This window comes from Jatropha curcas, chromosome 1 (assembly GCF_041381405.1).
Source record: "Jatropha curcas cultivar XTBG-Jc1 chromosome 1, XTBG_Jcur_1.0, whole genome shotgun sequence".
NCBI classification, from domain to species: Eukaryota; Viridiplantae; Streptophyta; class Magnoliopsida; order Malpighiales; family Euphorbiaceae; genus Jatropha; species Jatropha curcas.
This window is the reverse complement of record NC_143151.1, coordinates 30,954,057-30,969,062: the sequence shown is the minus strand read 5'-3', so window position 1 is coordinate 30,969,062 and position 15,006 is coordinate 30,954,057. Positions and strand designations below refer to the sequence as shown.

Genomic DNA, 15,006 nt, shown 5'->3' with positions numbered 1-15,006 from the left:
ATACTGAAACCATAAACTTCCGGCTGATTGTTTCACAGGTTCACTTCAGAAAGCGTACTATGGTCGCCAAAGAACCAATCCATTAATTTTTTTTTTCTTTTTACTTCTTTTTATCCTTTCAAGTGTGTCAAAATTAATGCATAATGAGATGAGTGATCGATGTTGCGAGTTTGAATCTAGTCGAAAAACTAAATAAGCAGATATTTCGAAAAATTTAATGTTATAAATAGAGTTTTAATGTTATAAATATTAAATCATTAGTGGTACTCCAAGATCCAAAAATTTAATCCTAGGCAATATGTATAATGCTTTCATGTCAACTAAGATAGACTGAATTAATATAATGCCCAAAATTTGGTAATAGCATCTCCATTGCCTCTTTCTTTCTTTTTGTAATACAAGCAAGAAACAAGAAATACCACCTCAGAAATATACATCACCCTGACAAAATTGACATCCAAAAAAAGGACTAATTGGAATTTAACTTTTCTATGAAAAAAAATTATAGATTACATAATTCTGTCGCAGAAATATAAGCAAAGCTAAAAATAATTCTAAACAGCATTTTAAATTGTGCTTTTCCAAAAAATATAATTAGTTCATTGTAGTTATAATTAATTGAATTAACCTGGGTAGCGTTTACTTCCAAAGTAATTAGTTAATATTCCTTCCTTCCGTTTCATTTTATTTGCTTATTATTCTTTTTTTAAATGTTTCAAAATGTTTCCAAAAGTTCTTAAATTCAGATATATAAACAATTATTTTTTCCATGATAACATTTATGATCGTTCATTAAATGAGAAACTTTTATCAATATCTTCGATGATTTAAGGGTAAAAAAAGACAAAATAGCTTTTGTTCACTAAATTTTTAATATGCATGTTTTGTCAAACCATTCAAACAAAATAAGACAGAGGTAGTAATAAAAAAAACGGAATTGTTATATAACACGTTAATTTTTTTGCACTTTAGTTATTTAATTAAAAGGTATTAAAGGGCCAAAAAGTGCTAACATATATGTATTAAAAGACGAGCATGTTGGAAAAATATTGCATCAAGAAAACGATGCCGTATCATATGGCTTTAAGAAATGAACAGAGGTAAATATCAAGAACGAGAGTTTGTCTTGAGAGCATTTTGAGATCAAAGCAAAGGGCTATTGTCAACTTTGCAATCTTAGCGGACCTTGTGACAGGATCAAGTTTTTTAAAGCAGTATGGATTTTTATTAATTTTTCATCTTAAAACTCGAAAGAACTCGCATCCAGCGATTATTATGAGATTAAACCGAATGATCATCGCAAGCTTTAAATCTATTAAAGTGAAATTTTTGAATTTCCATTAATAAATCAAGGTCATGAAAAGATTACCCGACGCTCTAATCAGTGAACTCTTTAAGGATTTGTTCATCCCCCTTGCTAATACTACCACGTACTTTTGAATTTTCCAATAATAAATCTTAAAAAACCTTACATCAAATGCTCCAATTACTTAGCTCTAACGCTTGCTCCCTTGCTCAACGCCAAGGCAACAGCTCTAAGGATCTGTTCCATCCCGCTTGCTCCAATGCCACAGCAACAAGCACAGGGACAGCAGCAAACATTTACATTGACTATAATCATCCAAATTCAGAACTAAATTGAAAAAAAAAAAAAAAAAAAAAAAAAGCTGAAACTTTACATTGCCTTTTACTTTTAATTCATCAACATTTTTCATCACAGCAGCAAAAATATTATCCATAGTTCCTTGCTAAAAAGACAGCCTAACATATCACTATTCATGAATACCTTAACTCCAATAAATTTTACAAAAGTTTTACCAGCCATAAACAGGCAACTGTTGTACAACTACAGTCGAAAACACCGCGACCTGCTGTCGCTCAATAAACTAAATGGCCCCCATAATTCCAGATTAGAAGCATAAATCAATACCTGTAGACTAGAGGTTCGATTAATGCAATGACCTAGCAAAACTCAGAACATAAAATACAACAGCTCAACAAGATAAACACTAAGGGACTAACAAGATACCCAAAAATGTCCCACAATACTAACTTCAAATTTAAAGTTGTCAAATATCTCAAGTCAACAACTACCTCGAGTCAAAATATACTCCACATATTACAAGATAAAGAAACAATGTCACTTCAACCTTTAGTGTCAACCAAGCTTGCAGTGGCATCAACCACATATTGCAATGTTTTGCATCCATCACGATGGCACTGCACATAAGATCAGAAAAACGCCGTATTCATAACCAGTAAATTGGCAAGACAAAATTTTGGGCACCTTCATATTTATGTTCAATAAGACAGAAATTACTATTCATTGAGATTTTAGCTTCTATCAAGATGGAAGAAACCACTAAGGTAATAGAGGGGCTGGTTAATTGCTTCCCCACATATATATATTTGGCATTAGGTTTAATTCATTGTCACTTCAATATAAGTCAGTCACCTCTAGTTTGGTGCCCTTTTAATTGGAAAAGAAAATGGCAACACAGAATGAAACCCGAACTTATCAATTCAACACCATGAGCTTGTAAAAATAGCATAGTTAGTATAGCTATTCACATGCACAAGGAGTGAAGGCCACTAGATATTCTGGGTCAAACAAAGTTCACAATGTAACAAAAAAACAGCCCGCTAGAGTCCCATATTTTGACCACAGCAAAATATTAAAGCCAAAATAGAAGCTAGATGGCATCTTACTGTATGTAGAAGTATCAATCTGCTCAGGAAGCTCCTTTATATCCACCTCAAACCTTGCTTGAACCTGAAAGAGATGTATTTCATGATCATCATGAGTAAAGAGCAGACACTGAAAAATGATCTTGAAAGCATTGAAAATTTTTAGAGAACTAGTTACCTGATTCAGCACATCAGAGTCAGATGCAGATGAGACAAATGTAATTGCAAGTCCCTTGGTGCCAAACCTACCGGCTCTCCCTACCTATCATTGTCAACAAATTTAAATCATAGTTGTAACACAAGACAGATAAAATTCATTTTACTGTTTACTCAAACCATCTAACAAACGAGTGCAAGAAAGCTCTTGCAACATACCCTATGCAGGTAAGTATCGGCAGAATCTGGCATGTCATAGTTGACAACAATGTTTACACGTTCAATATCAATTCCTCTACCAACCAAATCAGTTGCCACAAGAATTCGCTTATGCCCCTCCTTGAAACCCTTATACCTTGTCAACCTTAAAACACAGTAACCAAAGGAATCAGTCAGACAAACAATGTCATACCTGCAGAGAAAGGTATAAAGTAAAATGCAATTTTCATTTACATTTAACTCAAATATCATGCAAGATATTATTTCGAATTTACAATTAAACATGGATTTTTCATTTTTTTCCCCCTCTTTTAACTATTACTATAGATATTCAATGCTAATGTGATTAGAGAGGCTATCGTAAGCATATCATGTAAATAAAAAGGAACTGGGCATTGACAGTCTGAGTTGAGGAAAAAATTAAATAAATAAATAAACAAGAATAACATGTATGGCCAAAGTTTTTAAAATCAGAAAGTATAGGAACAAAACAACTATGTAAGTAATAGAATTTCATTGAATGAACATTTCTGAATCCTTTCGGAACAGTTATTTTCAGTTACCCTTCACACAACAAAGTCTGATTAGGTGACAACCTGCAGAGCTTCTCATAGAACTAGGGATACAAGGAAACATGCCTTCCAAGCACGCATGCATGCAAGGGGTGGGGCCTAAACTCACTAATAGCAATTCAACCCATCAACCAATAAAAAAAACCAAAAGGAGAAAATACGAGAGTTAAAAATAAATCAAGCTGTCATCCTTGCTTCATACAGTTAAACAAGAACGTTAATACAGAAAAAAAAAAAAAAAAAAAAGATATCAGAAAACTGCTCATATTAAGACAGAATAATAATCAAATAGATAAAAATGTGCTTAATTTGCCTTCAACATCAAAGACACCCTATTCAACCTAATCAACAATAGGTTGGACATTGAAAACAGGTTTTGCACAGTAAGAAAGCCTAAGACCAACTTGACTACCACAAATGATACAGCAATTAACATATAAAAATAAAACCCACAACGAAAGGCAGATACATAGTTCTAGACATCAATGGAATGTCATGTGGTGCAAGAACAGATACCTTTCTTCCTGAGACATTCCAGAGTGGATGCATATGGAGGGGAAGTTACATTCTACCAATAATTTGTTCAGCTCAGCTGCTCTGTTCACACTTTTCACAAAGATGACTACTTGATTGAAGTCCAAGGCATCAAGCAGATCATTCAACTTGCGATTTTTCTCCATCTCAGTCAATTTGATGTAGTGCTGAAGAGAAAATACAGCATTAAACAAACATAAAACAGTTTTTTAAAAGCAAAGGTTCAATTTTGATGTGGTATGATGTAATAATCCTATAAATACCTGTACAAGACCATGAAGAGTCAACTTGGCCTCATCGTCTACATAAATTTCCATAGGCTGGAAGGACCAAATATCAGCATAAAACGAATCAGCATACCATAATTAAGCTAGCATTACCCAGAAGCCAATGAAATCTAGAAAAACAATCCAAGCAGGCTAGATGCCCACATGAAGAATCATTTAACTAGTCATCTAGAGAACAAATCAGCACAATATTTTGTTGTTTCTCCCTGCCAATAACAATGTGTAATGCACAAATACCAACAAATCTGTGGTGGATCAAGTCAGCAAAGTGCAAAAATCAAATTAAACAAGACATTTGAGGGCTATATTGTTAAGTGTAAATAAATCATTACATCTTGCATGAATTTCTTGCAAACAGGGCGAATTTCCTTGCTAAGTGTCGCCGAAAACATCATAACTTGCTTATCATGAGGAGTCATCTTGAAAATCTCCTGCACATCTCTCCTCATGTCTGGAAAAGATACAAACAAACAGCAAACAACAGGAACAAAAGTATTAAAATAATAACACAAATTAGTTATTTATTATTGTTCCCATGGACGAAACCTAACCAACATACCAAGTGATTCAAGCATCTTGTCACATTCATCTAGGATAAAATGCCTCACATTCTTCAACCCAAGGTCTTTATCTCGTGCAAGAGCCAATATTCTTCCAGGAGTTCCAACAACAATATGAGGGCATTCATTCTTTAGTATATCCTTGTGAACCTTGATATTGACACCACCATAAAAGACGGCAACCTTTATATCAGGCAAATAGGTACTGAATCTCTCAAATTCATGGCATATCTGTAAAACAGAAACCAATAGGATTTCAGAATTGAAAAGATAACAAAACTAATGAATCTTCAGAAAGAAAAATCACATCATAAAACTCCAGAAAAGAAAAATAAACAGTGAACAATCACACTTAAGGACCATAGTACTTCCAAAAGAAATGACAAAACTAGGAGACATACCTGATATGCTAATTCTCTTGTATGGCAAAGAACAAGCGCAGCAACTTGACCCGCAACAGGTTCAATCTGCTGCAGAGTAGATAGAACAAAAACAGCAGTCTTCCCCATCCCAGATTTTGCTTGGCAAATGACATCCATTCCAAGGATAGCTTGAGGGATGCACTCATGTTGCACTGATGCAGGAAACAAAATCGTAGCGGACGAATCCCCAGTGAGTATAAAGACCTTCCAGATCCTTTTAAAGGAAAGGTTTACCAAGACCAATTTTCTTGCTGAAATTATGACTTTCAGCAAGTATAGTTAGTAGAAATTACCTGTAAAATCAAAAACAAAATAAGTCAACAAAAAGAAACATTGGATACACAGCACAAGATAGAAAATTTTTCAGCATCAAGCAAACGGACAAAAAAAATTTCCATTGACACATTTCCTTCCAAATCAAATTGGCACATATCTAGTCTATCACACCCGGCAGTTTGCTCTCCACAAAAGACATGAGCATACAGGAACAGAGAAGCAAGTTCAATAGGGGTAGCAAGTACAAATTGAGTGGACAATAAGAGCAAATGGTGCAAAGCACTGGCAGTGGGCTAATCAAAGGCTGTACCTACTACAAATTTTAGAGTTGTGTGCATTTAAGAGTTGAAATTAGGCTTAAGTGTCAAATTTGGTGCTAAATGAATTAAACTTATTGTTGATAGTCTAATAACTCAAATCCAAATTTTTGCAGCATTCAATCTAAGACAACGATTAAAAAATAAATAGAGGAAACAAAAGAATTCTAAACAATCATATTGTAGGATTTTATGTGTATATTTCAATTTCCCAAGTCATAGACTTCTATCAATTTTCTTTGTTTGCTTCATAAACCCAATTGGATTGACATTACTTAAGATATGGTCTTAAAAATGATGCTTGTAACCTTTAGTCTTCTGGTTATTTTTTATTTTATTTTCCCACTTTTCATACAATTATTTTAAGCTGTTCACCTATGATGATAGTACAGAGAAACACTCGAGTGTGGTCTGGCATACCATAAAATAAAATAAACAAAATTATATTGCATAGCATATGGTTTAGATATTACACACACCATTTTCCCCCAAAGCCTATAAGTAGTGTGTGCCATATGCATTGAAGGAGAAAAATAAAAAATAAAAAAAAAAGTATAGAAGAAACCCTAATAAACAAAAATATCCATTCCGGACCAGATTGGAAGTTCAGAATATTTCTTTCCAAGACAACAACCAAGCAACGATCACAAAATCTACGACATATAGCATCTAACTAATATAATTCATCCGATTTAATAACAAAATAAGTAAATTAGGAAGTCTGGCTTCTCAGTCGCATAGTCAAACCACACAGGCGACAGTGGTCATCCAATGATCTAGCCATCCATCTCAAAGAACTGGAAAATTTGAAAAGCCTTCATTTGCAGATTCATTTCATATCATTGGTGGTTAAAAGAATTTTGCCATATACTTAAGAGAATAATTAAAACAAAAACAGATATTTGACAAAGATAAGTCTAAAGAATTTGCCTTCTGAAGGATGTTCAAATCCAGAATCTACAATGGCTCGCAGAAGCTCTGGCTTCAACAGGAAGTCTCTGAATCCTGAACTGTGAATTCCAACATAGCCCCTGCATTGTATAAAGCAAATCAGCATCAACAAAGAGATAACTTTCATTATATATCAAAAAATAAACACTCATGCAGGCATCCATAAACCCCAGGAAGGCATATATAAATTCAAAGAGGTGAATGAATTATTAGCAGCAAAAAAATCAAAATTAACAGCACAGCATATGACTCAGGAAATGAAAGGCAATAATAGTACAAAGACAACTTCTTTCAACTTTTAAAAAGAACCTAATAAGAATACAAGTTTCTCTATGCAGACAACACCACAAACTCAAGCTTTATTTCCATCCTTTTTTGCACAAAACTCACAAATAAATCCATCAAGAAAATTTCCTAAAAAGTTTTGTAAAATTAAACTAAAACTAAAAGCAATTAACTACATATACAGCAAAAATTGCAAATCCATAAGTAAACAAAAGAGAGAAAAAAGAAAAACAAACTTTTTAGCAGATTCAGCTCCGGCCTTAGCAGAGACGGAGTCAGGGGCCTTTTCGTCTTCTTCCTCATAGTCGAGCAGCTCCTCCTCGTAAGCGTCGTTGTCTTTTACTTCACCCATTTTGCCTGCATGCATAGACATGCACAGTAAACTCAATCAATTTCTATGGTTTTTTAACATTAAAGAGAACTTAAGTTACTTTCAGAGTTCCGTCAGCTTACTTTCCAGAGCTCGAAGAATGCCTTAAAGTTTTGAAAGAATAACCAAAAAAAATGGAAGAGAAAGAAAATTAAACTTAAGATCGTTAAAAATTGATTTTCTGAAGAAAAAAAAAAAACAAAAATTTTATAGATAAAGAGAAGGGAGAGAGTAGAGAGGAGTTCTAGGGTTTTGAGGACAGTGAAGATGAGGAGCGGATGATATACAAATAGGAAGAAAGGATATGGATACAATGACGAAATTAACCTTTGAGGTGATCGTTAATTCGATGTTTTTAGTAAGAAATAAGTCGCCAGGTTTTTTTTTTATTTTTTTCATTCATGTGAGGTCTAACAGACCTATTTTGTGATAACTTTTCCATTTTTATATAGCTATATAAAAATAGCTATTTTTCCATACATTTTAATATAGCTAATTTTCCATTTTAGAGTTTTAGGAATATAGACTTTCTAGCCCATGTAATAGACTTTTAGTCGTATATGACACAGGAATATACACTTTAACCCAAAAAGACATCCATTAATTTCATAATAATTTTTTTTTTTTTTTTACAAAAACTAAGTTTGCTATTTCATGCATCCATCTACCAAGATTAAATCTTATTTTGAGCTTAGTCTAAATACATAACATATATTTTTTTTACATATTGGAGGAATAATATAATTCAATGTTGGTCAACAAAGTGATGAACAAACGCCTCCATCAATTAAGCTAAGCCAACTCCTCAGATGTTAATATTTCATTATACTTTTCAATTAATATATTTCATCCATTACCATTCTCTATCAAACTCATTCAGATCCCAAAAAGCTCTCATTTATTACATAGAAGGAGAATGTGAAAATATGACAATGAAATAATACTAACAGAAACCTATCAATTACTGATCAAGTAGAGGCAGAAGCTCTATTACAATAATTAAAACCATACCAAATATCATTAGGAATAAAAATGTTGTAGGTAAATACAGCATTTCTAGTGTTGTGCCCATAGACAGTCACAGTCTTTGGCTTCCACCCATCATAGCCACTCCTATAGAGGTACAAATAGCAAATTTGGTATGTACAAGGTCCTGTTACTTGAAATGTGTCTGTTGAGCAACTCTCAAATGTTCTTGAATATGGATCATCTAGCCTTGGAACATACACCTGCCATCATTCATATACAAAGTAATGCCAGAAATTATAGAAATTGTTTCACATTTTTCATTACATAACATAGTTCCTAAAAGCTAAATGTTACAACGTTAACCTTTTATAAAAAAATACATTAACATCTAAAAACTAGCTCAAATATTGTGTTACCGAATACAAATTGGTAGAGAAAAATGAATCAAAATGAATAAAATTGATAATTTTCATTGTGACTTCAATTCTATCATTTTGAAAAAGAGAAAAAAATCTCATGGAATTTCTTATTCTTAATTCCATTGTTTTTTATTACTAAAGAAATTTAAGTCAGTTAATTTTATTTCAAAAACATCCTTCAAATTTGAGAATTTTATTCTTCAATCAAACAATGTAACAAGTTCCATAAGTTCTGCAAAAATTCATGAATTTTACATTTCAAGATCCAAACCGGTAACAACCTACTATTAGCTTTTAAAATATTAAATAATAAGATAAATATATTCTAATGCTATATCTTAATTGTTCTTAACAATGGAACAACAAAAATATTGAATAAAAGGACCAACATTATATATAAGATCAACGGCCTAATTTGGAGACAGACACTGAGACTCCATGAGCTGCTAAAAACCTAATTTTCCCATAATTCCCATTCATAATTATGTTTATTCTTCTTTCTCTTATCATTCCAAACACAATTATTAGGTCTACAGAGGCTCACCTGATTGCCATAAGCATCACCAAAAGAAAGGCTAATGCGATCTCGCGTATACCGAGTTGAAGAACAGCTTGTGCTTATCTTTACAGTGAAAGGACAGCTATTTGCAGTCTGAAAACGCAGATAATTAACAACAAAAAAAAATGTAGATGAGCAAAATCGAAATTATAAATTAAAACAAACTTCAAATCAAATCCATAAATACCTGGGTAGTGTTGATCTTGAAAGATCGAAGAGGTTGTGGCAGGGAAAGGACTAGCCTAGCTTGTGAAAGATTGAATAAAAAGGCCAAGAAGAGCAAAAACGTCAGTAATTTGCTTTCCATCGCTTCAGAAAGAGAGAAATAGACTCAGCTTGAGATGATCTTTCGGTCGGTTCCGATTTGTTGTATTGCAATTAGCACATACTATATATATATACATATCAAAGAGCTTTCTAGCGTACAAGGGCATATCAGTCTTATAACATTGCCGTTTCTCGGAAGGAATATGTTATTTTTAGAAGGCTGCTTTTGATAATACAACCAAAACCTACGTAATTAAGAAATTTCCTTTTTTTTCTTTTTTCCTTCTAAAAAATTGTCTATTAATTTAATTACCATCAAATTTATTTTTAATTTAGTTATTTAATCATTATACAATTGGCTAACCAATTTATTTCTGTTAATCTAATTGTCTATTAATTTAATTGCCATAAAATTTATTCTTAATTTATTTTTACTGATCCAATCGGTCTACTTTATCTATATCTAATGATACATCTTAGCATTTTCTATCAACGAAATAGATTAGGTCATAGAAAAAAACAAAAAAGGATTAGATCGAGAATCTGAGATTATTAATTTGGAAAACTACAAAACATATAATGCTTATTATTCCATGTCGTTTAGTGGCCACATGAATTTAGGAGACAGTACGACCTTTTCCACTGACAATTGAAATAAATAAATAAATAAATTGTCGTTGGACAAGGACAACTCCGGGCCCAATTTTGAACGGGCTGGTTCCAGTTTGAAAGCGGGCCTGTGGCTAGGCCTAACATAATATTCAGTTCTTCACGAGCCCAAATACATTGGAAGACCGAAAAAATCTCTGCGCAGCTCAAAATGATTTCCCTACTATAAAAGATGAAATCTTAATCAAATGGACGAATTTATGCAGAGTGAAGAATGATAAAGGCAGAATCAAATTACATACCAACACAGGAAGCTAAAAGAGAATACCTTTAAGAGCTATATACGACAGTTTCAATCACTTGAGACATTATTAATGTTGTATAAAGTCAAAACTTATGCCAACAAAAAATTATGCCAAACCATCCTAGAAATTTTTACCTGAAACACGATCAAGTTAAAATTCCAACCACTTGCCGTAATAGACACAAGTCTGTGGAGAAATGATGCCATTAGGTGTACAATGCTTTATCCGCGGACAGACTCCACAGGGAATGGATGCCATTGCGCCGATTTTTGGATCTCCACTGCTTCCCTTACCAATGCTTTTGTAACAAACTTTGCCAACTGGAATTGAAGCAAATTCACCCATTCCATTACTCTTCACTTCCGTGACCTTGTTGTCCAAAACTAATGCCTTCAAAATCTCTTCAATCTGCTGTTTTGTTAAATGCACAGTTGAGACTCCAGTTCTGTTAATGAAGTCCGTAACTGCCTCCACGGTAGCAACTTTCAGCTTTTCTATTTGTTTTTTGCACTGGTCTTTCAGAACCCCTATAAACATTGTATCAAGGTTCCCTTCAACATACCATGTCCCTCCAGTGATTTCTTTTGACGGTTCAAATTCTGTTGCCATGTAATATTTCCTACCCTTGTTTTGTATGTTTACCACCTCTTTTATCAGATTCTTGGCCTGAAGAACCTTTAGAGATTTATTAACCACAGTATCTGGAAGATTGGTTTCTCGTTTCATGTCCCGTGTCCAGATGCCCATATCTTGTTTGCTTCGTATCGCATTATAGAGGGCCTGCTCATGTTCTGTCAAAGATTGAGCTGAAGAATTTGATTCTGGCTGTTTCCGCTTTTGTCCCTGGAATCGACTCATTCCTATTTAAAGGAAAGCAAACCTGAAACTTATTTTGCTTCAATCTCGACTATACAAAACAAAGAAAAAATTGAAGATTTAGTTGCAATTAGAAATACACTTTTCTTGTTAAGCAATTTGAGAAGAGTTCTCCTGCAAGAAACAGTTAAATCAGAAATTCCACCATTTACATAGAAAGTTGTAGAAGACAAGCACATCAGCTACCTTTATAATTTATTATGTTAATATCTTCAACTGGAGAAAAAAAAAAAAAAAAAAAAAACACACATTCATGTTGATTAAGTCAACTAAAGGCTCTTGCTTGCTCGAGCTGAAATTCAAGTCTGAACGAGGCCAAAACAAATGAGACATAGAAATCATCATTTTATATTTCTTTGATTTTCCAGTATTATTGGTATATCATCTTTTAAGGAGATCCTAGATGCAAAGTATGCTATTTATTCATGCTAAAGCTAAACTATCTAAAGACATTTCTAGACAACATCACTCAGAAATTTTGAAGAAACGAATTTTGATGCCTCATTTATTTATCACAGATAAGTTCACTTACAAAAGGATATTTCTTTATTTCTCCTGTATGAATTCCAAAGCTTTAACATTAGCAATTCATTTATCATTTGACACAGTTTCTAAGCAGTAGCAGCCCTATCATCTCCAAAATCACAATCATCAATGATCAACCTAAATTTGCCTATTCTTTTCCCTCCCAAGACTAAAGAAATATAAAGTAACACCACACTGTCACAAATTTCCAATCTCCACATGCATTTTGAGTTTGATGACACCCAAACGAGAAAACAGAAGATATATATATATATATAGGATAAACAAAACCAAAACTCTTCAAAACATTTTAATTCAGAGTTCAAATATATGAAAATATCCAGGTGAACAAATTTACTTGCTGTCAACAAAAAGTAAGGTAAGAATCAATATCCACTTTCCTTTTAGGCAAATAATCAAACAGATCATACGCAAAAAAGAGAGACCCAATTTAGATATGAAATTCGACCCAATTCAATTCTAACACCAGTGCAAATAAACGAAGGGTGAAAAAAAAAAAACAATATCATATCAAAATATTTCAAATAAGCTTACTTGCTATTGAGTTAGATGGAGAGGGCTACACTGAAACCCTAACTCGTTCTTTTTTATTTGAAAGTTAATGACCCACCAAGTTACAAAGCTCGAATTCCATTGAAGGCGAGTTGTCCAGGTGTAGTGAAAAACTCCCCTAGGTGAGGTTAAAATTGTCATTTCCACATTTTGTTTTTTTGTATGACCTTATTTATTTAAGCATAAATACTTTTTTTTTTTTTCTTGTGTGTGAGAAAAGCATAAATACTTAATATGATCCTTCCACTTTAGATCAATTAAGGACATAAATTTTAAGTTTAAGACAAATTTACCCATTTTTGGTAAAAATGTAAAATGTAAAATTCTCTATTTTAAAATCTTTTAAAATAATAAAAGTTTGGAAAATTCAAAATATAAAAACATAAAAAAATTAACTATTATTGTGGAAGATAAAAAAGAAAAACGAGAATTCAATTTAACTTTTTCTTAATTTTAAATATTATAAACTTATAAAACTTAATACTTTGTTATATTTAACATGAAATGTGGCAAGATAATCATATGGTTAAGAGGTTTTTTTTGAAGATCATATAGTTAAGAGGTTATATCTTAAATTAGTTCAAAAATTAATTTTAGACTGCATTGAATATCCAATAAAAATTTAGCATCAAATTGAGTATTTATCTTCCATTTAATCAACATGTTGCTATGAGATATCCCATTATTAAGGAGAAAATCTTAGTCACGATCAATTCATAAATTACGTGATAGATACAATACATATAAGAATTCTTCCACTAATTTACATGAATTGCATTTGAATAATGGGTTAAACTTTTTTTTTTTTTTTTGAAGGAATGAAATTGAAATAAATTATATAATGAGAATTTTTTTTTTCATTTTCTTAAAAAATTATCCATTTACTCAAATTCAAACTGGAAACATTCCCGATAAAAATATCAAATTATTTGAGAAATAGAATTTACTTTTTTAGTTGTTATTACTTAATTCCCATTCAAAGAAAGCAAAAATCTATTCAATTTTAACAGTAAAGTTATAATATTATACTATAGAATCTCTGTAAGTATAAATGTGTAATATAAAAACATGGATTGCAGCCACATTTAATTCAGGTAGTAAAAAGAAAAGTTCATCAACAGGAGATCGAACCCTAAACACATTATTTTATTCTCAGAGATATATATATATTGGTAGCTTGGAGATGGGGTTTTCAAGTGTCATCAGGAAAAAAGAGGCGACGAAGCATTGTTTCACATTCCTTCATAAGCTTGTAAAGCAGATCAGTGGAGAAGAATGGCAATGACGAAAACTGAAAATTTGTGCCTGTCCGCTTGTTGTGCTTCTTCACTATCTTCACCACTCCTGTTTCTTCACAACAATTGTTAGAGCCGTTGCTTGTGCATTAACATTATATTAATTATCATGGCCTATTTTACTCGCAACAAAAACAAATTACCATAATCTTCCATGTAATAATAATTAAACTTTAATCGACAAATTCAAATCTTATATGATAATATTAGAGGCAGACCCTAATCCAATTCTTTAAAAAAAAAAAAAAATGAAGAAGAAGAAGAAAGAAGTACCTGTGAAATTAAGGACACTGTAATTCAGCAACAAAACCATTTCTCCATGAAAATCCAAAATATCCTTCTGAACTTGTAGTTTCTCTTCATCACTCTGCAAATTTGCTGCCCTGATTTGCAGCTCCTGAAGCAACCAAATTATTTATAATAATAAAGTAATTTTAATTAACAAACAAAAAAATGATAAAAAGAAAAAGCAGATAAATACCTTTAATCTAATAATATAATCCTCCTCTTTATCAAAATAAAACCTATTAATCTTATTGAGTTCATTATCTAATAATCTTGTAAAACCAATTCTAATTCCCATATTATTGACTTCCAGAAATCTTCTCGTAGCAAATCTTGGCCATCTGGAAGTAGAACCAAATCTTCCAGATCCAGGAAAAATCAACTTCAATTGCTTCTTCAATTTCTTGTAAGATATGAACTGACCTTTCCATTCTGGAAAAGTTCCTTCTATCTCGTTGCGAAGTCTCTTTCCGTACTTCATTGTTTCTTTCCTTTCTTTGCTTAATTAATGATCTTCTTCGCTGTAAGAGAAGGAAAATGAGATTAACAGATTTCATATATACTAACAAAACCAGCATATTCTCTAGTTCTGCACCAAAATATTCTCTTTAAGTAGCCATCTTTACGCTTTAAACAAGTAAGCATATTTCCTCGAATCAATCGAGAGAAAAAAAAAAAAAAATGACT

The 15,006-nt window shown here is 32.3% G+C and overlaps 4 protein-coding genes across 9 annotated transcripts; all 4 read right to left on the bottom strand.

Annotated features, from left to right (window-relative positions):
- Positions 1 to 1,767: 1,767 nt before the first annotated feature.
- LOC105634868 (DEAD-box ATP-dependent RNA helicase 15) lies at positions 1,768 to 7,911 on the bottom strand. 3 transcript variants are annotated; one of them, XM_012217810.4, is made up of 12 exons: positions 7,721 to 7,911; positions 7,504 to 7,624; positions 6,962 to 7,062; positions 5,418 to 5,590; positions 5,016 to 5,247; positions 4,789 to 4,907; positions 4,433 to 4,489; positions 4,152 to 4,336; positions 3,064 to 3,208; positions 2,867 to 2,950; positions 2,710 to 2,773; positions 1,768 to 2,220 (listed from the first exon to the last, which is right to left on the bottom strand). In XM_012217810.4, the coding sequence occupies exons 2-12, from the start codon at positions 7,617 to 7,619 to the stop codon at positions 2,210 to 2,212; spliced, it is 1,287 nt and encodes a 428-aa protein (XP_012073200.1). In that variant the 5' UTR covers positions 7,620 to 7,624; positions 7,721 to 7,911; the 3' UTR covers positions 1,768 to 2,209. The 3 variants fall into 3 exon arrangements, with proteins under 3 accessions (XP_012073200.1, XP_012073201.1, XP_089575412.1); XM_012217811.4 differs by having other exon boundaries at positions 5,418 to 5,731; positions 7,721 to 7,910; XM_089719286.1 differs by lacking the exon at positions 7,721 to 7,911 and having other exon boundaries at positions 7,504 to 7,634.
- Positions 7,912 to 8,518: 607 nt separating this feature from the next.
- On the bottom strand, positions 8,519 to 9,968 carry JHL06P13.2 (embryo-specific protein ATS3B). Its single transcript, XM_012217812.4, has 3 exons — positions 9,772 to 9,968; positions 9,570 to 9,677; positions 8,519 to 8,866 (listed from the first exon to the last, which is right to left on the bottom strand). The coding sequence occupies exons 1-3, from the start codon at positions 9,889 to 9,891 to the stop codon at positions 8,606 to 8,608; spliced, it is 489 nt and encodes a 162-aa protein (XP_012073202.1). The 5' UTR covers positions 9,892 to 9,968; the 3' UTR covers positions 8,519 to 8,605.
- Positions 9,969 to 10,381: 413 nt separating this feature from the next.
- LOC105634871 (DNA binding / DNA-directed RNA polymerase) lies at positions 10,382 to 12,875 on the bottom strand. Of its 3 annotated transcripts, none has more exons than XM_020679647.3 (3): positions 12,722 to 12,875; positions 10,900 to 11,672; positions 10,382 to 10,680 (listed from the first exon to the last, which is right to left on the bottom strand). In XM_020679647.3, exon 2 carries the CDS (start codon positions 11,621 to 11,623, stop codon positions 10,916 to 10,918), a length of 708 nt encoding a protein of 235 aa, XP_020535306.1. In that variant the 5' UTR covers positions 11,624 to 11,672; positions 12,722 to 12,875; the 3' UTR covers positions 10,382 to 10,680; positions 10,900 to 10,915. The 3 variants fall into 3 exon arrangements, with proteins under 3 accessions (XP_020535306.1, XP_020535305.1, XP_012073203.1); XM_020679646.2 differs by having other exon boundaries at positions 10,382 to 10,683; positions 12,722 to 12,874; XM_012217813.4 differs by having other exon boundaries at positions 10,382 to 10,683; positions 10,900 to 11,645; positions 12,722 to 12,845.
- A 920-nt stretch (positions 12,876 to 13,795) lies between these two features.
- LOC105634867 (SPX domain-containing protein 1) lies at positions 13,796 to 14,930 on the bottom strand. 2 transcript variants are annotated; one of them, XM_012217808.4, is made up of 3 exons: positions 14,516 to 14,930; positions 14,308 to 14,431; positions 13,796 to 14,089 (listed from the first exon to the last, which is right to left on the bottom strand). In XM_012217808.4, exons 1-3 carry the CDS (start codon positions 14,798 to 14,800, stop codon positions 13,932 to 13,934), a joined length of 567 nt encoding a protein of 188 aa, XP_012073198.1. In that variant the 5' UTR covers positions 14,801 to 14,930; the 3' UTR covers positions 13,796 to 13,931. The 2 variants fall into 2 exon arrangements, with proteins under 2 accessions (XP_012073198.1, XP_012073199.1); XM_012217809.4 differs by having other exon boundaries at positions 13,796 to 14,083; positions 14,516 to 14,927.
- Positions 14,931 to 15,006: the final 76 nt, after the last annotated feature.

Excerpts from the sequence above, each read along its gene's own strand:
- LOC105634868 (XM_089719286.1), bottom strand. The coding sequence starts at position 7,634 with ATGCATGCAGGCAAAATGGGTGAAGTAAAAGACAACGACGCTTACGAG. Across the intron at positions 5,248-5,417 it reads CAAGAGAATTAGCATATCAG|ATATGCCATGAATTTGAGAG; the intron begins GTATGTCTCCTA and ends TCTGTTTTACAG. Across the intron at positions 4,490-4,788 it reads GCAAGAAATTCATGCAAGAT|CCTATGGAAATTTATGTAGA; the intron begins GTAATGATTTAT and ends TGGTCCTTCCAG.
- JHL06P13.2 (XM_012217812.4), bottom strand. The coding sequence starts at position 9,891 with ATGGAAAGCAAATTACTGACGTTTTTGCTCTTCTTGGCCTTTTTATTC. Across the intron at positions 9,678-9,771 it reads TCAAGATCAACACTACCCAG|ACTGCAAATAGCTGTCCTTT; the intron begins GTATTTATGGAT and ends CTGCGTTTTCAG. Across the intron at positions 8,867-9,569 it reads GTGATGCTTATGGCAATCAG|GTGTATGTTCCAAGGCTAGA; the intron begins GTGAGCCTCTGT and ends GAATGATGGCAG.
- LOC105634871 (XM_020679647.3), bottom strand. The coding sequence starts at position 11,623 with ATGAGTCGATTCCAGGGACAAAAGCGGAAACAGCCAGAATCAAATTCT.
- LOC105634867 (XM_012217808.4), bottom strand. The coding sequence starts at position 14,800 with ATGAAGTACGGAAAGAGACTTCGCAACGAGATAGAAGGAACTTTTCCA. Across the intron at positions 14,432-14,515 it reads ATTATATTATTAGATTAAAG|GAGCTGCAAATCAGGGCAGC; the intron begins GTATTTATCTGC and ends TGGTTGCTTCAG. Across the intron at positions 14,090-14,307 it reads CAGTGTCCTTAATTTCACAG|AAACAGGAGTGGTGAAGATA; the intron begins GTACTTCTTTCT and ends ATTGTTGTGAAG.